The sequence below is a fragment of the Chroicocephalus ridibundus genome, chromosome 8, assembly GCF_963924245.1.
Source record: "Chroicocephalus ridibundus chromosome 8, bChrRid1.1, whole genome shotgun sequence".
In the NCBI taxonomy this organism is placed as follows: Eukaryota; Metazoa; Chordata; class Aves; order Charadriiformes; family Laridae; genus Chroicocephalus; species Chroicocephalus ridibundus.
The window spans coordinates 26195835-26223494 of record NC_086291.1 but is presented as its reverse complement, the minus strand read 5'-3'; the positions used below and the strand labels follow the sequence as shown (position 1 = coordinate 26223494).

The 27660-nt window shown below is 37.9% G+C and overlaps 1 protein-coding gene across 1 annotated transcript; it reads left to right on the top strand.

Annotated features, from left to right (window-relative positions):
- Positions 1-21288: 21288 nt before the first annotated feature.
- Positions 21289-26917, top strand: LOC134520120 (beta-1,3-galactosyltransferase 2-like). The gene is given in 2 exon segments (XM_063345116.1): positions 21289-22555; positions 23721-26917. A coding segment is annotated over 1 exon segment (1161 nt). The 5' UTR covers positions 21289-22555; positions 23721-23981; the 3' UTR covers positions 25143-26917.
- The last annotated feature ends 743 nt before the right edge of the window (positions 26918-27660 follow it).

The window sequence follows — 27660 nt, the reverse complement described above, 5'->3', positions numbered from 1 at the left end:
GTAGTCCAAGAGCCCTTTGAGCTCTCCTGCACGACACTGGGCTGCACAGCAAAACCACCCATTGAATAGGGACGCCTCTTAAGGTTACTCCTCAGGGTTGAGAGATTCCTTGCCACAACAGATCCTCAGTAAGTGACTGATAGCATGCTAAACTTTGAAGCTTCACTAAGATGATATCTTAGAGTGATTGTGCATATATAATCCTTTAGACACAAAGAGTTGACCAAGTCTGGAACTAGGATTGGATCCAGGTGTACCTAGAGAAGGAGCTTAGAAAGCAAGGAGGTCCTTTCGGAACCTCGTGGCACAATGGGAGGCTCTCCCTGACAGTTTTGTCTGACCCTGTTCTCTATGCAGTAAACAACCAAGCGTACCTGGCCATCGAATCTTGTTAAACCATTGTTGCATTTTCCATTGAACTTTGTTAACTCACGGTTTTATATCAATAAAGTATATTGTTGCCTGTCTCTTACGAGTGAAGTGCATGACCCCATGCGCAACAACAGGCAAGAAAATATCCCTTTTATATATATATATTCAAAATTTCAATAACATTTAAAGGTATATGACTATCATAGGAGCTCACACTGAAATTATTATCTAGGATAGCTTCTGAGTATATTTCAAACTTCCTGTTCTATAATATTATTCCATCCCAAAGATACAACTTAATTTTTCTCTTTCCAGGAGTATTAAACCACAAGTTGTGGTTTTAAGACCATTTGAACAAGCAATTAAAACTCTCCTGTAACAGTAACCGGTCATCCACATTTCAATGTCACCGATCTCTGTGAAATTTTATGTTGTTGCAACAAACATACCTCATTTACATTGGATATTTTCGCTGCTTTTTCCAGGATTACTAATACTTAATATTTAAAGAAGATGTCTCATGTCTCTTGTGCTACCTATAGCAAAGTTTCTATTCCCACAGCATTACAGGGGATGTCTGGTTCTTCCTGCTTTTATTTCAAATGCAGCACACAGAAAAACAGTGACTATTTCTACATTTATAGTATTATCACTGCACTTCTAATAAGTCTGCACTTCATTGACTTACTTGATAAATACACTTCATCAAGTATGTACACAGTAAAATATGTTAATTTTTACTTCTTCTTGGTTTACTACACATACTCATTTTTGGCTTCAGTTTTAACCATTTAGGTGCTTTTTAGTTGTCGTCCTTCTAATTATTATTATAGCTTCACATTTCATGTAGCTTCAGATATTCTTTGAGCAATGAGACATGATTTAATGCCTGTCTCATTAGAAAATCTAACTAGGTTGCCATTCTTTGTTCAGTTCCAATTTTTTAGGCAGTATAAACTGAACTGGTACACTCTTCTCACTTCTTGAAGTCTAGAGAATAAACATCGGTGTAATTCTTCTGGGATACATGTGCAAAGGCCCCTAGTAAATGTGGTAGGCTTGAGGACTGTCAGTAAAGACAGAATTTCCAAATGATATAATTGCCAAAATTAAATAAACTTCTGAACATGGAGGACCCTTTTGTTTTTTCCCTCTCTGTTTTGGAGAGGGGGAGTGGATGGCCCCATTTGGAGACCCGTAACTTAACTGTTGGATTCTTTCTCATGGGAAGAGTGATAGATATTCCTTGTAGTGGGGAACTCCTCCTCAAATTTCAAGGCACCTATTCAAGCTGTGATAGCACTTAAATGTCTTCAAAATAGTTCTGATAATCCTTTTTAAATATGAACAAAACACATATTTCTCTAACTATATTTTGGGAATGGCTGATTAAATAGAAATGTATACCTGTTGAGAGTATCTGCCAGAAATACTGTTGTGGAAACATATCCACAAAATCTAATTTCTAAGCAATAACATTAATACTGGGAATGACTTTAGGTTTGATTAGACTGGTCACTGTAAGCAAATTCAGTTCCAAATAATGAAAATTCCAGGTTTTCATTCAAAGTTGTTTATAATGTGTAGCTAAAGCAGGCCATTTGCAAAATTAAATCACAAGCAACAAGTTTTAAAAAAAAAAAAAAGTATTGCTGGCTCTGATTCACAGACAGAATTTCTGCTAAATCTGTGACCTTTGAAGTCCTCAATTACTTACTGGGACCTGAATTTTCACCTCAAATTTCTTTCCTGAGCTTACTTAAGAACTTATAGCAATCCCTCAGCTAAAGGTCACAGTGTTGTGTGGTGTTATCTCAGGTTTTATTATTTCCTCGTAAACTATGACATTTATAAAATGTCAGCATCTGAGGAAATCAGGCCTGTATGAACATGGAGGAAGAATAAAACCTGCTCACTTTGGCAGTTCCATCAGTAGTGGTTCAGAGTTATAAACATAATCAAAACAAATAATACAGTCTTCTCTATTGTTTACAGATATTAGTAATTGTCCACCTGGTTAGACATGCGTGTAAGAACACTGAATAAAAATGCAGGCATATCATACTTTGTTTAGTGTGATTGTGTAATGCTCAGTGATCACAGAAAGCTCTTTCTAGTCAGAACTTACAATAAATTTGGTTCCTTCATTTTCCTCTTCCTAATCCTAAACTAGGGTAATCCACACTTTTTTTGGTACCAGAGTTCCTAGAAAAGTAGGTCTTTCCCATATTCAGATAACCCATGAGATCTCATAGCCACTTTCTAGTACCTGAAGGGGGCCTACAAGAAAGCAGGGGAGGGGCTGTTTGCAAGGGCATGTAGCGATAGGATGAGGGGCAATGGTTTTAAACTAGAGCAGGGTAGGTTTAGATGAGACATTAGGAAGAAGTTCTTTACAATGAGGGTGGTGAGACACTGGAACAAATTGCCCAGAGAGGTGGTGGAGGCCCCATCCCTGGAGACATTCAAGGCCAGGCTTGATGAGGCTCTGAGCAACCTGAACTAGTTAAAGATGTCCGTGCTTACAGCAGGGGGGTTGGACTAGATGACCTTTAAAGGTCCTTTCCAACCCAACACATTCTACGATTCTGTGATTTGGTGGGAAAAGGGTAGTCATAATGATAGTAAGATAGCAGAAGGTAGTATGTCAGATAACAAAAGAGCGACAGCAGAGGAGCAAGAGTAAGCAACATCCCTGGATGGGGCAAGTTGCTTTCTCTTACTTCCTGCTGTCATCTATTCCTCTTGCTGCTGTCTCATCCTGATCCCCTTTCAGAATTTACTGCCCATTGACCCTCCATCTGAAATGACAATTTATGTTTCTTTGAAGTGAAAGAAAATGCCGGTGTGTTCTAGTCTCTATGCACAGGCATTAAGTGATATCACACTGTGATACCAATGAGGCATTGGACACTTGAGACCAAACTCACCTGTATAAAGCAATGGTAATACACTGTCTTCAGTTTTATTTATTTACTTGTTTGCTTGCTTTAATTTAGCAAGGTTGGGATCAGCTCAGATGGATAACCCATAATTTTTTCTAACTTTGGCTCAGTTAATTTACACTAACCCTTGATTTTGAGTCCTCTGACCTCTGATAAACACCTACTGAAGTCAGAGGGATACAGCAGGGACAAAGAATATCTCTATTTTTCCCTTTAATTTTTAAAATCAGTCACTGCAATGAGTCACTTTGGGAAAGAAACAACAGTTGTTATATCCATACTCCTTGTTTCTAAATACCTGCACTGACTGCATACATGGGGCAACACAGGAGGGTAAAAGATTTTGTTTAGGAACTAAGCAGAGAGCTGTGGTGACTGTTGTGAGAGTGCTACAGTTCTCACAAAATGAAAGACAATTAATCAAGGGGTTAATGTCATAGTTTTATCTGACAAAGCCTAGAGTCGTGAAACATTTTCAAACAAGACTTATGTTTAATCCACAGTATTCTTTTTGTCACCTAGAATCAAATTTGAGTAACCTCACAATAATAACTAGAAACAATTCAGACCATAGGCTTATCCTCCTGTAAGGTTTTTGCTGACTGGTTTGTTACTCAAATTTCAAAGAACTTTTATGATCATGTATGTTTATTACTATACGAAAGTATATGTACAGGTTTCTCTTCCCTACCCACCCCCCATCCCACCCCCCAATTTACCATATTTTCTGAGATCATGTTCTGAGATCAACCACAGAAAACCCACCTTGCAATGTATCTATTTGCAGTTAAAATTAAACCCGTGCTTTATATACACAGCAATGTAACTAGTACTTCAGTTGTATTAACGCAAATGACCATCTCCGTGGACATTCTTGTCTGTTTAGTTCTGGGATCTCTCGCTGAAATTAAAGTGTTATTTGACATTAAATAAAAGGCAAAAAATATATTTTATCATTTTAGAGCACTTATCGATTTATACCTAACTGCTGATCATTGAGACTTTCTGTTAAAGTACAAATAATAAGCATAACTTATAACATAATAAGTGTTACTTATGTGATCACAGTGGAAAAGAATGCTAACCGTAACAAGAGGAAGAAAGGAGGATGAGTAAGTAATCAGTGAAGACAGGGCTGGGAAGGGATGCAATCCATTTCAAAAAACATCAGAAATATGAGATACGTTTGTCTACATTTGCAGTTGTTCCCTTGACTCCCTTTATTGTCTGCAGAGAGAAATAAGGACAGTGATTTACCCTTTTTGTAAAATTGATGTCTAAACTAGGATGATATTTTTCTTTTTAAAATTTGTTCTTTTTTCTATTAACCAGGTTAACTTGCATTGAGAAGCAGATCCAGGTGTGTGGTTACTGTAAAAGACACATGAAACGGAATAAAATAGACTCAGCATCTGTTGCCACTGAAAGGCAGCTAAATATCCTCCAGGAAACATAGGATTAATTTTCTTCACACCTTGCTAATTCAATAGATTTGTGGCTGCAATTTGGTGCCATTTAAATCTCATTTTATGGCTTTCATCACTTTGGATTTTTATTTTAGGAAGAGAGATTCTGATCTCATTGTCATCAGTGTAAAAACCATTGCAGTTAATGAGTTGCACAAGTAAGGAAATGGTATATGAGAGGTCAGTATTGGCTATTAAGAATTGAGTGGAATATCTACCTGCACTATCTCTGCTACAGTGTCATTGCAATGAGATATTGAGAAAAGTATGGATTTTGCTTTGAGACTGATAAGGATGGTGTGGTTATTCACATTCCCCTAAATGCATATTTTTTTATTGTTTGAATGTAGTGGACATACTTGTATGTTTGAACAGTTTTCCATGGTTACCGCTGAATGCACTGGTTCTTTTCCTTGTTGCAGCATTATCCCATGGAATTCATGAACTGACAAGGCAACTTCACTTTCAGAGGAAGCATGTCCTGTAAAGAGTAACTTGGCTTTTGAAAGGAGCATTAATTTTCAGCCATTTCCTTACATTAGTAAATTTGCATAGGAGAGGAAAGAACTCATTTTCAATACAGTAACAGTTTTCTTAACAGAAAAAGTGATCATTAAACATGGTAGAAACATTCCAATATTTATTACTAGTATCTATGATCACTGTCAGCCTTTTTTGATTAGTAATAAGGTCACATTATTCTTGAACTTTGAGTTTACAGAATCTTACAGGATCTCTACAGAACCTCTTTGTAGGTTACATGTGACTTTGGATCCTATAGGATAAAATGTTGATTTCGTGTTGTGTAATTGATAGCATACATCATATAGTCCTGTTTCTGCTCTCTGCTTCAGAACTTTTAAAACTGAAAAATGGTATAGTATTCAGCAAGTCATGGTATTTGGAAGAAAAAAATGAAAGACATGCTTTATGTCCTGGATATGTCAGGAATCTGGACCTTTTCATGAATACAAAGATATCATTTTTACCACCAGGTTTAAAGATTCCTGACTTGATTCCATAAATCTACTACTAGATAAATAAAACTAAAAAGACTGTCTCACTGAGCCAGTCCTTGTCAAACATCCTTTGAAATGGTTCTGCTGATTTCCTTGGCACAATGGCATTAGCATGACTTTTAAATAACCCACTGAAAATCAAAGAAAGTCTGCGTAGAAAGGCAGGCACTTGGGATCTGTAGGGACCTGCATTCTCCCTAGACAGTGGGACACCTGGCTCAGGTTTTCAATTAATTGACTAGCACGATGGAAGGAATCTGGACAAGTCCTATAATTTCATATTTTTCCTCCTTCCCAAAGTAGCGCATTGTGTGGCTGTTCTCATACTGTTATTCTCGTGGCCTCACACCTGAAAATTCCAGTAGTGTTACCAACGGTAGTTCTCCTGGGAAGTGGCATGAGACTCACCCCTTCTTTCTGTTTTCTCTTACCTTTTGCTTGTAGCTTTTTGTTTATTACACTAGAGGGTTCAAGGATATGTGTGCACAAAGTTAAACAACCAATATGCAGCAACTGCCCCTTATAAAAGCATCCTCCGATCAGTGCTAATAGCATTATAAGCAGGAACTACCCACAGGGAATTTGAGTGAATCCTGATAAAAACATTTACCCTAGCTACTGTAGGATAAATGTTATGGGGGAACCACCTGCTGCACTGGGGAGAGAGGACACTCACCTGAGGACCCAAACTTCCTTTGTATAGCCCAACTGAATATATATATCCCTAAGCTGATATTCACCTTGACCCTCCAAATTCATATTTCTCATGAGGATCCAGGGGAAAGAATCAGAATCAAATAATCAAAATCATGTTGTCTCAGACTCTTCCATCCTTATTCTATTTAAGTGAAGCGTGGATTTTGACTGCATCTTTTTGAGTAGCTGCAAAAACTATTCAGACAGGTACTATTAACTCAAAATGTTTGATAAACATTCTAATTCAATAGTACAGCTAAGAGAAGTTTATTTGCAAACAACTGATGAACAAAAGGAAGGAAAATACTTTTATTTGCTGTAAACTGTAACAAAACAAGAAGAAATGTGCATTGTAACAGCATATGTAAATCTTTAGCTAAGGCTTCTCAGAATTGGATTTTGAAATGTTGAACCGGAATTTGAAAGTGTCATTAAATAGTTGAGATGTTCTTGAGTTGCTTTTCGTACAAACATACTTGTTAGCATGGGGTGTATGTGATTTAAGTTCCTAGATGTTAGTGGCACTGCTCTTTTTACCTTCAATAATCAAGGTTATTTAAATAAATTGCATGTCATTATGAAGTCCACTAGAAATAAAGGGTTAGAAAAATAGAACCTTCACAGCCTCACGAAAAGAAAGAAATGAATTCATATCGGTTCTGTGCTTTCAGCTGTACAGCCCCTTCATTATGCAGGAAAGAAGGTGGCATACCTGCCATCTGTCAGCACTTTTTCATCTGTGTTGCATGACTGTTTCCCGCTGCATCAGCAGGAGCTTTTTGAAATCTGTTTGTCCCGCTTCTTAAAAAATGCAAACAATTTTTAGCCGCTCCCACACTTGGTCAGGTTTCAATGAAATAATTCATTCTTTGATTCACCTCAAAGTTGCTGAAATCTGATAAAATAGAGAAAATCATCCCAGGTAAACACAACATCATAGAAAGACCTGGAAATAATAACAAAATTAGATTGAAGTAATAAGAATAAGTTGTTCTGGAGTATAAGCTAATTATGCGCAGTGCCATTTTCTCAAGACAAGGAACGTGCCATATAAGGTGTGAAGAATATGAAAGTCAATATAAAGAAAACTGAAGACTTAATGCAGATTCCTTTGTTTGACTTAGATCAATTATTATTAGAATATGCATTACAAAGTCATATACATTTGTATAAAGATCTCAGAAATTAATGGGAACCCTGAATCTTTTGATTGAAGAGAATAAATTAACTTGAGGAGGGGAAAATAACTTCTTTTAAAAACAGGTCTACTGGGTGTTTTGTATACTTGTAAACTTTTTGGTTGTTAGGTTTTTTTTTTTGGTTTGCTTTTTTTTTTTTAAGAGATCCTAAATAACATATTTGTAAATGGGTATATTCTAGAAATCACAGGAAAATAGGGCAGAAAGAGATCTTCAGAGATCATCAGGGGAATTCTCGTGCTCTGAAGCAGGCTAACGCTCCTGGCTGAGGTTTGTCTAATTTGTTGTTAGAGCTCTTCAGTGATGGAAGCTTCAAAAGCTTCCTGTGTAAATCTAGTTTAATGCTTCATGCGTTCAGTTCTCCCTTTTATTGTGCTCTGGATGAAATGGATGAGAAAAACCTAAGAGATATTCTCATTCTTGTGGGTTTTGTTTTCTTATTAGTTTTTTTGCTGGTTCCCATAGCTTTAGTTAAGTGCCCACAGATTTTCTCATGAAAGAAAAATCAAATACTGCTTGACTGATTCCAAAAGAAGGTGCAACGAAGACAATGAAGCATAGAGTTTGTATAAGCTAAATCTCCATATAGTTAGGTGATCTAGCCAAGATGCAGCTTTTTGATGGAAGCGGGACTTTGGAAAGGAAGGAATAGTTGGCAGCCACCTGGACATTTTCAGTCAGACTCACTTTCTCCCATAACATAATAAGCATGATATGAGTTCAGAAAATGAAAACTGAAGTTTGGCTTTAGACATTGTGCAAAAAGAAGACATGTATGAAATGTTTTCTGAATTGATTCTCATGGTTCTATTCTGAACCTTTTGCACAGTCCTCCTCACCTTTCCCAAAAGTACCTTAGGAATATTTTTGGTTGATTTTCATTAAGCAAGGACGTGACCATTCATATACCTGTTTGCCTCTTGTTTTCCAGGATGGGACTTGAATCATCCTGTCTGCCTTATATCTACCAAGGATTGTTACCACAAGGTCAGAAGAGATGCAGAGGCAGTCGGTCCAGGTCAAGGTAGTCATGGACTTAAATTCTCTTTCTCTCCCCTCTCCTGCCTCATCATTTTTTGTAGGTTACCCCAAACCTGTGCTTCTGTTCTTTGGATATAGCCTCTATGACCACAGCCTTGGATTTCAACCTCCTTCTTACTTGTTATATCTATTATTTATTACTATGTTATTCATATTATTATTGATATTATTATATCTATTATTCTTTTCTTTTTCAAACTTCTCTAATAGAGACAATAGAGTGCTTCTTTGGGACAGAGAAATCCCTCTTGACATCATTGCTTAGCTGTAACCCCATGCTGACTTCCTGCATACCTAATCCTGTAAAGAACAAATAGCGCTATAATGCTGACCACTGTCTTCACAGCAAAGGAAAAGTAAACAGCTGGGGCAAAACTTCAGACCCAGTGACCTAATGTGAATTCTGTTGAAATTGTTTTAGAACTTGTGATCCTTCTGTCCTTAAATGTTCAGAGAGGGATGCCTTTGATATATAGCGCTGATAAGAGGCTTATTCCATTAAGCTGTAGTGATTCTAGCTTTCATGCATCATTTGACAGAGAAAATGAGAATTTGCAGAAGTAATAGCTAATGTAAAGTATATTAGGTCGCAATGCAGTTAGACAGGTAGGAAATAAAGTTTATGTATCATGTTGTCGAGGGGCCTGCACATTTTATTCTATGTGCACAAAAGAGATCCTTTGGGATTTTCTTTCCATATCAAATTTAAAAAATGCTAGGATCGCTATTTCTGGAGCAGGCTGTATCCTCTTAACTGAGGTTAGGATTTCAATTTCAAATAAAAATTCTTACACAAGTCATAAAGGTTAAATTGAAATTGGAAGAAGAACAGGAAAGCTGCAAGCAGAAGCATGAAGAAAATAAAATGGTAGTTGACTCAAATAATAGTTTTACTAGTTCGATATCCTACCTAATATCTTCAGACATATACACACAGACACAACTTTAATGCTTAAGTAATACTTGTGTGACATTTTTCGGGACTATTTCAAAAGCTTGTCAAACTAGTTCTCACCCCGCTTGCTGAAGCGTGCCCTGAAGAGGGATTTCTTCACCGTACGTTTCTGCTTATGAGAAGATGGGAGGAAAGCATTGCAAACATCAAGAAAGTGCGTGCAATTGTGTTTTAATTAATGCCTTTGATATCTGAGAAAAGATTGGCAACACTTAAATAATTTGTTGCATAGCGAGTTGTGAAAGTGACTTGCAGTGACAAAATGTATTACAGCCTATTAAAACATCCAAGCTTTTTGGACACATCATGAGCACTGAGGTGATAGATATTTCATTCCTGCTGCGCTTTAATGCATCTGTAACTTGATGGCACTTGTAAGCAATAATCTGAATTGCCTATCAGAAGAACCATTTACTATTATTTACAGAAAAGGGAATAAATAACCTAGGATGTCACTATTTCTGTAAGGAAATAAAGCAACTGTGACGACTTCTATAATGAAGGAAACCATAAGCACTATTTTAAATTATGGTCTTTGTGTAGCTGTGCATGAGAAGTTGTTTTTCATGTTACCAATATGATTGTCTCCCACACTTCAGAAACAAGGGATGAAGAAAAAGAAGGCCCAAACCTATATTCTTACATACCATGCCCTGAGAGGAAATTTGGCTTAACAGGATTTCATGAATAGGCCTCAATTATTTTTACCAGTGCTGACAGTTTCCTGTAAACCTTATCCACTTTCAAACCCACTGATAAATGATCAAAACTTTTAAAATTTATTTGAAAATTACTTTTTTCCCCTCTGCAGCCCTACAATCGAGGGAAAAAAGGAGGAAAAAAGCATAAGTGTGTGTGTGTATGATTTCAGTAACTGAGGCATGCTCATCTGGGATATGTGAAACCCAGGTTCATTTCACTGCTCAAATTGTTTTCACAGGAAAAGTTCTTCTCTAAGGCCATGGAGACAGGACCAAAACGGAGAAATTAAAGGACTCTCCTACATGCACAGGCAAAGCCAATAGCCAGCTTGTAAAAAGCATATGCTTCTTTCATAAAAACTTAGAGTCAGAAACTTACAATTTATTCTTATTTTTTCCATATAAAAAAAATAGAATACTTTATTACTTCCATAAGACTTTATTTACTTCAACCCTAACTGTAAAGAATAAACATATTTATATTAAAATGATGTTTTAAGTTCTCCAAAGGTCTTGGTCCTTTGTTCAGAATGACCTGCTTATCCTTCATCTTAGCACATACAGATGTTGTATCAGATCTCAGTTCTCTATCCCCTTTCCACAGCATTTTAAATTTCAGAACAGAATGGAAAGTCTGAAAATATCTCTTTTTTTTCAAACAAAGGAATTTGTAAGTTGTCACAGAATTCTAGTATTGGAGTCTTTTGTTTATGCTTCCATTTTTAGATGACTTGATCATTTGAAGTTATCAGAGAATGGTGGCTTTTTTTTTTCCCTGGGAAACTTTTGATCACAAGGGAAATGAACAACAAAGTACTGTTCTGAAAACTGGTAAAGTCTACATGCAGTATTAATAAATTTTGGTTTCCACTGACTTTGCTACTGAGTGTAGCTTCCCTTTTGCTGCCACATATATGTTATGAAAAAATAGCTATGACAGTTCCAAACTATGTTTTATTTATATACGATAGACTTACTTGCAATAGTATTCTGAAGTGCAAAACTGAATTATTAATCCAAGTAAAAATGGTACAAGAACCCAAGGTATGGTAGCAGAAGAACATTAGAACTTAGTGAAAAAACCTGTGCATTTCTAAGTGCTTGTTTTTGTACTTGCCTTGAGGAGGTCATTCTCATTAAATAATTCCACTACATTTTTTTCAGCTACTACATTTTCTGTAGCAAAAATCAGTAAAATAAACAGGGAGAGTATAACTGAAGAAGGATGCAAATAATCCCCAAAGTAGTAGGTTATCACCCACTTCATATACTAATTTTAGACCAATACAGATATTACTGCTTTCCTAGTTCAGCTGTATGCATCAAATATGTTGTAATAATTTTTTTTCATAAATTCCAATTTCTGTTGCTCATATAATTTCCTAGTAGCTATCATAATCTTATCTTTAAAACTTTACAATGTAATCCAGTACTGTGATGAAAAAAAATGAGTATTTGACAAGGAAATACTGGTTTAACTTTGTGTTTGAAAGCCCACTATTTGTAGCAGTGGAAGTCATCCGATCATTTGCTTTTCTATTTATTGTCTTCAGGACAAAAGATTTTGTTTTAGAAGACTATGTTGCTATTTATCTCGATTTCACAGGTTCTTTCTATTTTCTGTGGCACTAAAATATATCTGTTTTTCAGGATTGTGACTGATGTTTGGTTGGCTTCTGAAGGGTAGAACCCAAGGCAGTTAGAGAGTATAGGAACAGCATATAAAAGTCATTCAAAAAGTATTGAATCTGACTTCTAGGCACAACTAGATGGATTTTTGCAGTTATATGTCTTACTTTTGAGAAAACTGTGGATTAAACCCTCTTTATTTGTTCACAGACTATGTGAACTAACTATACTTTTATGAACAATTTCATGTAGTTCCTGTGACGTGAATTCCAGTTCAGTGAAGAGGACCCCAGATGCCGGCAGTCTGCTAGGAAAACACTTCTACTGCAAATGCTATGGCCTACAGAAAAGGGTATCTTATCTTTCATTTCAAAATCCAGTTCCAGAGGTGATCAGATAGATGAAAAATATCTCATTATTTTAGGTACACTGTACTGTGCTCAGTGTCTTGATAAATATTCAGTCTATCTACTGTGGCATTCTTAATGACTAGAAAACTACACTTTCTCTAAGCTTTGTAGAAGTGATTTTTAAAATTTAGTTTCCCAGATCAGCAACTCTGTCCATAGGATGTAAAGTGTAGTATGAATCAAAAATAATCATTACATCATTTCAGTGTGATCAGCTCAGTCATCATAACCCATTATTTAATATGGAAGACAGGTAAATATTTCTTGGCATAATTTATGCATAAGTTTATTATGAATCGATTAACTTTATTATTAAATACTGTAAACATCAAGAGCAGAACAAGAAAGCAATTTTAAATGCTACCAAAATATGCATTTAAAAGACTTCATGGTACATTTTTAATCCTCTCAGAATTAATTTTCCCACAAGGCTAAGTTTCCAAAGATTGCTGACATAAAAGTGATGTTTAGGTGCCAGACTAAAATGACAATTTTATTTTTTTCCTTTAAAGGAATGTAAAAAAAACCTTATTTTACTACATTGGGGTCTTTTAACCCTAATTTGTGCTAGTAAATAATGATTTGGCTGTCACAGCCAATAAGAATGCAAATTCAGATGGTGGAAATCAGACAATTTTCCAATAAAACCTGAACTGGAACTACCAGCTAGTTTTATCGAGACTGATAACACACAGATTTTATGACTGCTTTGTGACATGAGCTGGGTATTGGCCAGTGATGAAAGTGAGAATACACGTATCTCATTACACCACCCTCCCGTTATTATTAGTGGAGTTATACTACCATCTAGAGGCCCAGGTAAGATTCAGCTACTACAAAGGAATACTTATTAGACCTATAGAAATGTTACTAGTTCTACTTTAAACTAGTTACATACTAGTACACCAGTACAACTTGCAGGGCATTTCAATAAAGCTTTTCCATACAAGTGAAACATTTTTGCTATTCTGTGCAACCTGAATATTGGCACGAGTGCCAGAAAAGCGATTCCCGTTTATACTTATCATTCAGTCCATTATGATTACCCAGGTATCAGTGCATGCTTGGACTTTTTAAGTTTTCAGCCTAATGGAGAGTTTAAGAAATCTTAATGCAAAATCTTGTTTCCCGTTGAAATTTAAAGTTAAAATAAAAGAAAATCTCCCTTCCCAGAATTTCTTATCGAACCGACTCAGAGGGTATTTTGTTTTTCAGAATAATTGTAAGAAGTTGCTGTTTTGAAGTACCTCTTCAGTACCAAAATTTTGCCCTTTCAGGCCCATTTTGCTGACAGTTGTCAAGGCCTGACAACGCAACCACCTGAGTACCCTATGACAACTTGCTGAATATCTTCTGAAGGAATCCTTGACTGTCAGGGCTGAGAGTAAATTCCTGGGGATCTAGCAGAAAGGTGAATGGTTTGACAGGAAGAACATAGCTAGAGGAAATTAAAGGGGCTTTTTTTAATTTTATTTAACCCTGCATTTCATCGTGTTCATCTGTTTTTATCTTCTTGTTATCTTAGAACTGAAAAGTGATGTAATGTTTTTGAAACAATTATGCCAGAGGACAAACACCCTCACATGTGGATTTGCAGATGTCTCTGGACAAGTTAGATGATGAGCAGTAAGTAGATCACTATGCTGGTATTTCTTTGGAATTGTCTAAATGTGAGGATTTAATCTGGGTGTAATTTGTGACATAATTTCCTAGGCATGATATAATTCTTTATACAGGCCAATTTTTCTTAACATGACCTAAATGAAGGTGATATTTCCCTGACATTTGGGGGGGCTTATCTGTAAAGGTTTAAAAAAGAACCACAAACTTGAAAACCTAGGTTGTAAAACCTGTGCCTGGATCAGATAGCTCCTGCTCAGCAATCCTGTAATTTTTATCTGAATTAAATTATACAAGTTCATGACTAATCAAGAGAAGAGGGAAGAAAGACTTGGACATCCTGCAGCTTTTACAGGAATTCATATAAGGCATTAGGAGACCCTAGTCCTGAAGACTAGTTTATGAACTACCCATACATAGACACCCATAATTCATAGAATCATAGAATGGTTGGAGTTGGAAGGGACCTTAAAGGTCATCTAGTTCCAGCGCCACCCAGCCAGTTCCTTATCCACTGAGTGGTCCATCCATCAAATCCATGTCTCTCCAATTTAGAGACAAGGATGTCATGCAGGACAGTGTCAAATGCTTTGCACAAGCCCAGGTGGATTATGTCAATTGCTCTCCCCGTATCCACCAATGCTGTAACACTGTTGTAGAAGGCCACTAAATTTGTCAGGCACGATTTGCCCTTAGTGAAGCCATGTTGGCTGTCACCGATCACCTCCCTATATTCCATGTGCCATAGCAGAGTTTCCAGGAGGATCTGCTCCATGATCTTGCCAGGCACAGAGGTGAGACTGACTGGCCTGTAGTTCCCTGGGTCTTCCTTTTTTCCCATTTTAAAAATGGGGGTTATGTTTCCAGTTTTCGAGTCGGTGGGAACTTCACTGGACTGCCACAGCTTCTCAAATATGATGGATAGTGGTTTAGGAACTTCATCTGCCAGTTCCCTCAGGACCAACAGATGCATTTCATCAGGTCCCATGGACTTGTGCAGCTTGAGGTTCTTCAGAGGGTCTCGAACCTGGTCTTCTCCTAAAGTGGTTTGTTCCTCATTCTCCCAGTTCCTGTCTTTGTCTTCTGCAACTCAGATGGTGTGGCTAGAGCCCTTGCCAGTGAATTTGATTTATGTTAATTTTTGCTGTAATGAATCTAAGTAATTAGCCAAACACCTCTAATATATTAAATCACTATTATAGTTTATCCTAATTCCTATAAAAATCCAGTCATGTGCTAAAATTAATAAAGAAAACTTTTTGCCCATGATAGATTTAGCTTAAGAATCCAGATGCAATCGCAACAAACAAAAGAAAGATAAAATTCATAAAATAAATTTTATCCTAATGTGTTTCTAACCTGTGTCTAAGCTACTTTTTTCTGCATATTGTCTTGATACATTTAAGAAAGAAATTGCATGGATTTGTGACTATGTAGAGTATAAAATAGATGTCTAATTCATAATGGGGCCACCTCTGGATGGTGGATCAATGGTGCAAGTATGTTCTGCAAACAGCTCCCATTAGACTACTGCTGGCATCAACTGTTTTAAAATATAATATCTCTCTCTGCTGATTTCAAATTTTGAATTTAATTCCTCATACTCCCACTCCCCTATCTTCATGTCTTGTTATATACACTAGTAAATTCAGATAATACTTGAGGTGTTTATGTGTAGTGAGGTAATACCCTTGCAGAGACCTAGTTTCCCTAATGTTAAAATGGTACCTTTAAATTCATAAATAAATCTGGAAAAGAAGGCTCTATGTGAGGCATAGTTTTTAAAGAAAATTCTAGTGACAGTTCCACATATGCAAATATGGGATTTTTTAATAGTCAGAAACTATTGGGAGTTGCGTTTGGCACCTTCTGTTTGGAGTATCTGTTGAAGACCCAGACACCTGATGAAAACCTAACCATGGGGAAAAAGTTTTAGGTCAAGCAAAGAAATGGGACAAAGACTAGTACCTCTTTGATCCTAGCATTGTTTGTTCAGTAACTGCCTAAGCCTAAAATATATGGAAAAAATGAATTTTTGCTTTAGTTCTAGACAGTGTCGTTTTCATTATGGTCACAAGATGGCGTCATTACAAAACCCTTCACATCAAGTAAACTAGTAAAACAATTTTGTACGTGGGAAAGTTTTATCTGTTTTGCCATTGTTTAGACATATGAGAGTGTTTATAGCTTTAATACAAGCAATTCTCTTTGCCTTTAAATCACTACATGAAATGATTGTCAAATATCTTCTGTGATGTAGTGTATAAATAACAAATAATCAATTTGGCCTGCTCGGGGGGACAGTGTGCTGTTTATAGTCACAATGACTACACGGGTTTCTTAAGCCAAACTCATAGAATCATAGAATCATAGAATCATAGAATCATAGGGTTGGAAGGGACCTCTGGAGATCATCTAGTCCAACCCCCCTGCCAGAGCAGGGTCACCTAGAGCAGGTTACACAGGAACACGTCCAGGTGGGTTTTGAATGTCTCCAGAGATGGAGACTCCACCACCTCTCTGGGCAGCCTGTTCCAGTGCTCTGCCACCCTCAGGGTAAAGAAGTTCCTTCTCATGTTTAGGTGGAACTTCCTATGTTCCAGTTTGTGCCCATTGCCTCTTGTCCTGTCCCCGGGCACCACTGAAAAGAGCCTCGCCCCATCGTCCTGACACCCACCCTTTAAGTATTTATAAGCGTTGATAAGGTCACCCCTCAGACGTCTTTTTTCCAGACTGAAGAGACCCAAGTCCCTCAGCCTTTCCTCATAAGAGAGGTGTTCCAGTCCCCTAATCATCCTCGTAGCCCTCCGCTGCACCCTTTCCAGCAGTTCCCTGTCCCTCTTGAACCGGGGAGCCCAGAACTGGACACAGTACTCCAGGTGCGGCCTCACCAAGGCAGAGTAGAGGGGGAGGATGACCTCCCTTGACCTGCTGGCCACGCTCCTCTTGATGCACCCCAGGATGCCATTGGCCTTCTTGGCCACAAGGGCACATTGCTGGCTCATGGTCATCCTGTTGTCCACCAGGACTCCGAGGTCTCTTTCCACAGAGTTGCTCTCCAGCAGGTCACCACCCAACCTGTACTGGTGCATGGGGTTGTTCCTCCCCAGGTGCAGCACCCTACACTTGCCCTTGTTGAACTTCATAAGGTTTCTCTCTGCCCAGATCTCCAACCTGTCCAGGTCTCTCTGTATGGCGGCACAGCCTTCCAGTGTGTCAGCCACCCCACCCAGCTTGGTGTCATCAGCAAACTTGCTGAGGGTGCACTCTATCCCCTCATCCAGGTCATTGATGAATATATTGAACAGGACTGGACCCAGTACTGACCCCTGGGGAACACCACTCGTCACTGGTCTCCAACTAGACTCTGTGCCCCTAATCACAACCCTCTGAGCTCTATCTTTCAACCAGTTTTCTATCCACCCCACTGTCCATTCATCTAACCCACACTTCCTAAGCTTCCCTATGAGGATGCTGTGGGAGACCGTGTCAAACGCCTTGCTTAAGTCAAGGTAGACCACATCTACCGCCCTCCCCTCATCTATCCATCTAGTCATGCCATCGTAGAAGGCTATCAGGTTAGTCAGACATGATTTCCCCTTGGTGAATCCATGCTGAGTACTTCTGATAGCTTTCCTTTCCTCCACGTGCCTTGAGATGACACCCAGAACGAGCTGTTCCATCATCTTTCCAGGGATGGAAGTGAGGCTGACCGGCCTGTAGTTCCCCGGCTCCTCCTTCTTGCCTTTCTTGAAGACTGGAGTGACATTGGCTTTCCTCCAGTCCGCAGGCACCTCGCCTGTTCTCCAGGACCTTTCAAAGATGATGGAGAGCGGCCCAGCAATGACTTCTGCCAGCTCCCTCAGCACTCTCGGGTGCATCCCATCAGGGCCCATGGACTTGTGAATATCTAGATGATCTAATTGGTCCCTCACTCGCTCCTCCTCAACCCAAGGGAAGTCGTCTTCTTTCCCTGTTACTTTATTCAATGCCTGGGACTCCTGAGGGCTGGGCTGAGCAGAAAAGACCGAAGCAAAGAAGGCATTCAGTAACTCTGCCTTCTCCACATCCTCCGTCACCATGACTCCGGCCTCATTCAGCAGTGGGCCTACAACTTCTCTGGTCTTCCTTTTGCTTCCAATATACTTGTAGAAGCTCTTTTTGTTGTGCTTGATGTCCCTAGCCAGGTCTAATTCCAAGGCGGCCTTGGCTTTCCTTGTTTCATCCCTGCACGCTCTGGTGGCATTCTTGTAATCCTACAACAATTACAATCTTGTAATTCCTAACTCAGGAAAGGGCCTAAGTGACTATAATCGAAACTACAACAGTTCTGCAATCTATGTAAAAGCATTGCAAGATTACTGAAGATATGTATTGCTTTGTCAGAAATAAGGGGAAACTATGCTTGCATTTATGGATAAGCAGCCAAGGATCTAATGACTGGGTGCTTGTCACTGTTGGTATTGAGTGGGGTGGAATCACTGGATAAGGAGCTATGGTGCAGATGAAACTACCATGAGAGGATTATATAAATGTCTAGAAAGCCAGCCTCAGAGATTACCTTGTAGTGATTTCTTAAGAGAATGGAATTTTACATTGACCAGGGCTACACAAGAGGCTTGGGATAATGTTCTAAAATAATGAGGTTGTGATTGGTAAAGTGGAAATGATCTGAGATAAAGAGAAACAAAGGTAGCATATTGGCTAAGATGACCAGCCATGTGGAAGAGGGTCCCAGCATGGAGTATGTCACAAGCTATACCAGTTATTGTAATACCAGATCATGTGGATCAACATATCAACATATGGACCAACATATGGACCATAATAGTTCCAAAAAAGACAAATGTTTTCCCAGAGAGTGTACAAACAGGGAGAAAGCCTGGAGGACACCTGAAGTAATCCTCCTGTTCTAGTCCCCCAGTGCTAGGCTTCGCCTGAAGTAATGAGTCCCCTTTGTCCTTTCAGGCAGATGTCAATCCATTTGAGAGAACAGAAGAGGAGGAATAAGAATGGTTAGAAGTTCAGAAAACATGTAAGAACTGGGGATATAAATGAAGTCTAAGAAGGGACAAGGTAAAAGTTATCAAATGCTCTTCACAGATAAAAAGAACATTTGTTTTCAAAGCTTCAAGAAGTAGTGAAGTGTAGCATGGGAATATCAATTTGGGTTAGAGGACTAGGTAGAGTAATGAGGCATTAAATAGATGTTTTGGAAGGCTATAGAGTCTAAATTATTTAAGTACAGACTAGAAAGGTACAAGCAGACATTTGTCAGAAATTACTTGGTTAAAACTGATACTGTTTGGGGGTAACTTGTGGTCTAGAAGTCCTGTATTGGTCACTCTTTGTTTGGTTTTCTATGGATATCTGTACACAAACAGCTCAACATGCTCTCATATTCAAAATGGGCCTTAAAACTTGACAGGAAAAAAATCTATGGCTTTTGAGTTCCAGACCTAGGCCTTTGGCTAGGTCAAGAGCTCAAGGTCACACTGTGCTGTGAGATGGCAAACAGGCTTGAATTGGGTAGGTGTGGGGGTATGTGGGTGTGTGCGTGTGGTTCCATCGTATAGTGTTCTTGCAATGGTCTGTCACAAAGTCTATAGAAACAAATTATTCCATTGAACCTTGCCCAGCCTCATAATTACACAAGTCAATGATTTCTCTTCCGGAGTCTCTTTGTGCTCACCTGGTTACCTTTGTTCTACCTAGATGAATAAATACTCTGTTTGCATCTGTCAAAGAACCTAAAACTACAGAAGCTCTCTTCCTTCAGACCTGCTGCTCCGCAGCGTTCAACATCTTTGCTGGTAAGAACCAGTGTTGTTTTCCTTTCCACTAGACTGGTATTTTCTAAGGGACACTAGGAAACGGGGACCTTTCATAAATTCCTGAGAGATCCCTGTAGATACGAATCAATTTTCTTCTGTCTGCCTATTGTTAGTGATTTCTGAGAATACAATACATTTTAATTTTAAAAAAAAATATGGACATAATAAGGAATAGAAGGATATGCATCATATGTAAATTAACCTTATAGTTCTCATGTCTAATTGCTGGATATGACATAGGAAGAAAACAAGGTTTAAAAGCTGTGGAAAGTTTTGGTTTTATCCACAGAGGGTTTGTTGGCCGGCCTTTGATGTTCTTGCTTTTCCCCTTCCCCTTTCCCTCTGGCACACTGTTTGGCATGCTTATGTTACACTCTTATCTCTTCACTATGAAAGTTCTTTCTGGTAGAGACTTTAAAAGTCAGGAACTGTTTTTATGATTATGGGTTCATTTTTCCATTTGTTTTGTTTCTAACAAGGCACGGTTCTATTTTAGGCATAAATGCAATATAAAAAAATATTTAAAATATTTAAGAGAATTCCTGTTTTTCCTACTCTCATAATCAGGGAAAAGAGCTAAGTAAATAGCTTATTTCATTAGCATGGTGCTTATGCGTATGTGAGCAAAAGTACTACAAAGTGCTTATGGTACGTGCTTCTGTGAATATCCCTTTATAGAAAGAAGAGCATGTACAATAAAATATACTTTATTAGGTTGTGTTTTAGGTTTACATCTCTGTATTAAAAATGATACTTTCTAGCAAGACCAAGTTAAATTTTCTCTTAAAATTAAGTATCATATCTCAAAGCATACAATGTAGTTGAGGTAGTTTTGGCATACTAGTCCGGCAGGCATTTTCAGAAGCAGGGTCTCTTTTCAATATGTATTCCTGTCTTATCTGAGAGCAGAAACATCTATTCTTAGGTTAGCAGTGCTTTGCTGTATACCAGGAAGACTTTTTTATTTTTCCAATGAATGTTAATATCTTGATAAAGCCATTTATCAGACTTCCGGGGAAATAATATTTTATGATAGATATGAAATAGAAATATGAGACTAGCAAATTTTTGTTTCTAGCTCAAAAATTCAGAGTTCATGCTAATCTTAACTGCCTTCAACTGAAATAATGGTTTTGTCCATTTCTAAATCAAAGACGCAGTTGCTGTCTTTAATTTTTAACAATTTCCATCACATTTCTGTTGAATTTTACTGCTGTGAACCAAACCAGACCTGACAGCAAAATAGCCGCAGGATTACCAAGATAATCCTCTGTACTGTGCTCCCAAGCACACCCTTACTTGTATTTCAGATAAAGATACATATTTTTTTCCTTCTTCCTGGCAGCTAGCAAGATACTGTCCATTATGTTTGTATGAACTCTTCAAGCCTCAGAACAGGACGGATTTGTTTAATCTGGCCTTGTCTGCTTGGAACTTTGTTCTAGCTTTTTTAAGCTGTTACAGTAAATTGTGTGGTGATTTGGTTACTATTACTCAAGTAATTTTAGTTTTAGTTTAGCTTTCCACAACTATGTGGCATAACACCTGATTTTATTGTCATTTTGCTTTATTTCTGCAGCATATAGCTATTCTGTGTTGAGTACTCGGTTTTGACCCTAAACTAAAAGTATAGTGTAATATGGAGGCATGTAGGTGTGGGATGATAACCCAGGAAAAGTGACACCAGTAGTTAATTACAGTTAATTACTGTAAGAATGCACCATTGGGAACTGGTAAAAGTGGATTTAGCCACAACAAAAAGAACATAGAGGAAATATCCAATGTAAACACAATATGCGTAATAAAATCAGGTTTCATGGGGAACTGAGAACTAATGAAGAAAGAGGAAAGTGTTGTATTAGAAAACACATGGAAATAGGCACTAGTGGATTCTTGGGTAGGGAAGGCATTTCCGTCGATATCAGGATGTTCCTTCTGGTAGAGAATGTGGGGCATTGACAGTTTGCCATAAACCCCTCCCCTCCTCTGCCTCCTTCTGGCAGCACTGACTCCGAGGACCCCATCAGAGGGGCATTAAAAAAAAAAGTCTTACAAATGTTCCAATGAAAAAAAAAAATATATGGTTTCTGTGCAAAAGTAGCATTTTGATGAGATTAGCTCAGTCGAGGCACCATTTAAATCAGATTTTACAGAATCTACACATTTGGATGAGTTTATATGTGTAAACAGTAGTAGAATTGTCTGAGTTCTCTGGGAGGCTAAATGGTGCTGATAGAGAGCAGAAATGGTGCTAAATGGGAGCAGAACTAGCTTTCTCTGGCCCTTGTATGCCTTTAAGAAAGCTTTTTTTCACCTGTCACCTGAGAATAAATTAGTAGAGCTTGCTTCAAAGCCAGAAGCTGCAATATCCCTGCTTCCCTTTATAACCACTCCAAGTGAGTATCACTGAGATGCCCAAGTAAATCCTCCAAATATTGTAGGTTTGAAATTAAATACAGGTTTCAAAAACAAAGGGTGAAATGGCTATGGATTCTTCTTACCAACTCCAGTGCCATCCCTGGGACTTCTTACAGATCAACCAGGATTGGGACTTTCTGCAATCTAGTCTTCACAAAAGACTGCTTTCTCTGCTGAGACGGAAGGACTGCAAGGAGATGGCGAAGTGCTGAGCGGAGCCACTCTCCAGGAGAGGCCGCCTTTATTTTAGGTGGGTGCATCTCCTGCTCTTCCTCGCTTCCCAGCTCATCCTTTTATTTATGTTTAGTCAATTTGACTAGAAGTCAGCTTAACTAAATTGAAGCAAAGTAGTCAAGATGCTGTGATCTGTTTATCAACTGGCAATTTTAAATTAAATTAGCTATCTCAGGCTTTCTGGCAGCCTTTAGTTTGCATCTTCAAACACATGTATGATTTTCTCAAAAGATTAATTTGAAATTTGCCATTTGTGTGACTACCTTGAAAGGACTGGACTTTAAAACTCATTACTTCAAGAAACTGGGGAAATATGAAAACATTGATAGAATGTGAGGGGTTTGTTTTTTATTTTGGTTTTGTATTTTACCTGTCCTTGAAGTCTAGAAGGTTAGGATTCAACTCATTCAATTGAAGCCACTTAAAATGTACAGATCTAGCATGAGCCAGTTTTCTTAAGTATTCTCTACAGAGGTAGAGGCTGGCAGGGGGCACTTCATCTCATCTAAGACACCTATCTTTTGATGCTAGGTTTGTGTCTGGAAAGGCTACCTCTCTGTCTGCATTATCACTTTATATAGCCTAGACAATCACTTTCAACCATGTATCTAACTTTTAAATGGCTAAAGGTACCCGCCATGTGATTTATCAAAAGTCTCTGAGGTTGTGAATCCATAATTAATTTTTCATTAGCTTTGGATTATTCAATTACAAAATAACATTTTCTAAAGTTTACATGAAGTTAAACTATCTTCTATTTTTATAACCTAGAAGGGAAAGTTGTAGTATTTGGAATAGCAGTTACAATCTTTACTGTAAATGTGTATAAGTTTAGCATGTTTTAATAAATCTATTTATTAAATGGAATAGAATGTAGATTCTATTTATTAGATAGAAATAGAATGTGGATTCTACGTTCTACCATAGCTCTTACATGTTCAGTACACTGCTATTAGTATTGAAGACAACCATATAGAAAGATTGGCAGGAATATTGCATATATATATATATAAAAAAAAATAAAGATTGATGATAATATTGGAATAAATTCACATTTGTATTTTACATATATTCCAATATCTAAATGTGTGTCAGAATAAGCTCTGTTCTATCTGAGAAAATTACTATTTTTAATACTGTATTTATTTAGTTTTATTTATTTCTTACTGTATTTCTCTTAGGAAGAAAAGCCTGAAAATGAAATTATGAGGGTTTTTTAAAGATTTTTTTTTTCTTCTATGAAATTTTTTACCATTTACTCACATTTACATTTACAAATAATGGAATAATGAAAAAAAAGAATCCCGAAGAATCAGAAGCCTGCACATTGCTTTTATCTTCCTTGGTCACTGAGGAAAACAATTACAAATTGACTGCTCTTCTGACAAAATATCTGTCCAGTTAAAAAATAGCTTTTTTTGCATTGTCTCAAAGCTGCTAACATGACCTGCTCTAGTGGATTCTTCTCTCTTCGGGATTGCTCCAAGACAAATGTTTTCCTGACTGCCTCCGTCTTTTTTGTAGCAATATATGTGATTTCTTATGTTTTGAATTCTGATCTCCATGCTGTTCTAACTAAAAGTGAAGTTCAAAGTAATGTTGACATAGAAGAAAAAGGCATACTTTTTACCAAAAGGTATGATAATCTTCAGATGGAAAGCGAAAATATTTTACATAAAAACATTACTTCAAATTTCAAAAAATTCTTACGGAAAGAAAATGGAGAACTACCAGTCGAAAATGAGAAATTTGGGAATAAACCCAGATCCACTTCAACATGGTCATTTAAATTCATTATTAATGAAAAGGAGAAGTGTAAAGCTAAAAAACCTTTCTTGGTATTGCTAATAGCAACTACAGCTGCTGAAGTTCAGCTCAGACATTCCATCAGAAAAGCTTGGGGAAATGAATCTGCGGTTCCAGGAGTGGAGGTTGTTCGGTTGTTTATGCTTGGCGTTGAGAGCAAAGATCGAAATGAGGTCCTACTGAGAGAAAGCGAGCAATATCATGATATTATTCAACAGGACTTCCTGGACACTTACCATAACTTAACTCTTAAGACTTTGATAGGCATGAAGTGGGTTGCCTCTTATTGCAGTGGCGCAAGCTTTGTTATGAAGACAGACAGTGATGTTTTTGTTAATACGATGTACCTAATAGAAAAGCTCCTTAGGCCTCTTTCATCTCCTCCACAAAATTATTTCACAGGCTGCCTTATGAAAGGGCATAAGCCTATTTGAAATAAAAAAAGTAAATGGTACATATCAGAAGAAGAATACCCAGGTGGCAAGTACCCTCCTTTTTGTTCAGGAACTGGCTACGTCTTATCTGGAGACCTGGCTTCAAAAATCGTCAATGCTTCTGTAACAGTAAAACGTATACATTTGGAAGATGTTTATGTAGGGCTCTGTCTTAATGCAACTGGAATACAAATAGTACCTCCGCCTAGTAATTCATTGTTTAACATATACAAGGTCCCATTTTCTCCTTGTCGGTACAATAATATAATCACATCTCATCACATTGGAACAAATGAGCACATAATCTATTGGGAAACACTGCAAAAGGACTACACATGTCAGACAGAACAGAAAGGCCAGTAGTGCAGAGTCCTTTCTTTCTTTGACAAGGGACAAAACAGCAGATGTTTTCTTAGAAACGGCATCTATGTAGTGATAACTTTTAAGGTTCAGGGATATATTGAATCAGGGGTATAGCTTTTGTATTAGTTGCATTCAAAGGATTTTTCTTCCATAAAGCAGGTTTTCTCTGTTGACTGAATACTGCTTGGTACCTGTGGAATAATTACTAAATTGGCCAAAAATACAAAAGTACAGCATTGTTCCTACATTAAGGAAAAGTATAAAATCACAAGGCTTCTGAGGTAGAGTACAGCTGCGGCTGGCATGTGAAAAAATGCAACATCTGCGGTTCCCTGTATGATGCTTGAGAAGCTACATGAGACACAGGACAGAAGATAATTATTCCGTGGCCTTGTCTTATGCAGATACAGGAATGGGATGGTACCATGAAACAGATAAGCTGCCAATTAGCTGCCTGATCACTACCCTGAGCCAACATTTTGTCAAATTTTGATGAAATGCTGTCCTTTGTGTGAACTTTGCTCATTACAATGTCATTATAATACCAAAACACACCTCCACCCCGAAGGCTGCCCGTCTCCAAGGTGCGACCACTCCTCCTTGAATCTGTGCCCTGAATTTCTCATCAACTATACCTTTAATTGTGAAGCGAGAGAATTTTACACCAATCATAATAAAAGTATGCATGACTAAAGTCACTCAAACTCCAGCTTGCAGATAACAAATAGTATAAAAATAGCCCGAGAGAGGGGTGATATCAGGGAAGACACCATCGCGAACAAGTCGAGGAGGACTCCATCACTGACCTCCGGGACCAGTCGAGGGGCTGAGCCTTTCTTCCCCCCCATAGGGACGCCTTTGGGTAAGACTGTGATTATACCAAGTGCTTCCTCGGGAAACTTAGAAATCTCTCTAGAGAATCTCTCACCTACATTTATAGCCAGGCTGTATCGTTTATAACGTTGTCGCGCGTTTTGTATATGTAACAATACTTTCATTTGCACGCGCTTTGCAGACAGTGTATTTATCACGGGCAATCCTCAGAACCTTTATACCTGTTGTTTAAATAAACTGCACTGTTTAAGTAGCTAGTCGTTTCGGTTTCTCACTGAACGCGACCAAAGGCTCGAGAGTGGCCGTGCTGGTTCATGAGCACGACTAGGCTGAAGGTGCAGTCCACTGTTAGCGTATCCAAATCGTAACAGTTTAATACATATTAAACGCGACTGGACTGATAGTGCTGAATTGGGCATCACTCAGAATTTAAACCCAGCCGCACCTGGCCTCCCACCTCGGTGAGGGTTAGAACGCAAGGGGGTTTACTTGCTGCCAAAACCGCTTTGCCCCTTTCACACAACAGTACCTTACTTTGTTTCGGATGAGGCACCAATTAATTCTTACACTGTTTTAAAATACGGCAAGAGGTCATATCAACTATACTGAAGAAAAAGCAATAAAGGTGCAATGAAACTTAAGTTTTCATGAACAAGTAATAGTAAGTTAATGTGTTAATTTGATATTGCTCAGATGTAATTAATGTATGTACCATCACATTTGCTCAGATAGCATTTCAATGTGGCTGAAGACGAAAGCACAGATAATATCCTGTGCTGGTGAGTTAGTGATAGAAATATGGAAGAAAACTGCTTTTTTTCAGAGAATCTAATATTAGAATTTGCTAGATGTCTATTAATGCATGCAGCTGCTATTACTCTCTGTAGTCATATATACAAAGAACACCTCACACACAAGATACCACTTGTTATTATGGATATATAATAAACAGGAGGAAAATTAAACATTGGTAAGAGTGTTTTGACAGGAAGGTATTAAATCCTATTCTGGGGTACTCAGCCACGTACAAAATATCCTCATAGCTAAGGAAAAAATAAGATGATGCTTAATAACCTCACAAGCTAAAAGTTTCAGTCAAAATGTCTATGTAAGTAAATGACTTTCCAGATTTCTCTCCAAAAAAGAATATAAACTATCTGCTAGTCCTAATAAGAATTAAGAGACCTTTACAGTAATTACTGAGTGGGCCAAATGGCTGGTCTAGCTGAACAGGTAGAAAAAAGTACCTGGAGCTTTGTAGGAAGCTTATCAGATGCATGTGGGAATCAAAATATCAATCGCATAAATACCAAATACTTCAGCCGGAGCTGAAATGAGAAAGTGAGTATACAATATATGCATCCCCACTGTCATTTTATAAACATACATTCTGATATTTAACAAAAAAACCTAATTGAATTATATGTCTTCCTGTGGAGAAAATAACCCTTTTCTGCGGTTGCTCAGAAAAATCCAAAATACACTTCCTTTATGAAATTCACCTATATAAATCAAGGTTATGGACCGAGTTCCTTTTTCCCTCTTAGTAAGCAGGTTACTTCTATGTGTTGTCCACTGAGTCCAACAATTTGAACTTTTCAGAGAGAGTCTAAAGGAGAAAAACATGAACTACCAGGAGTCTTGATGAAAATAACTAACAATGAAAACCTGAAGAAGCTAGAAC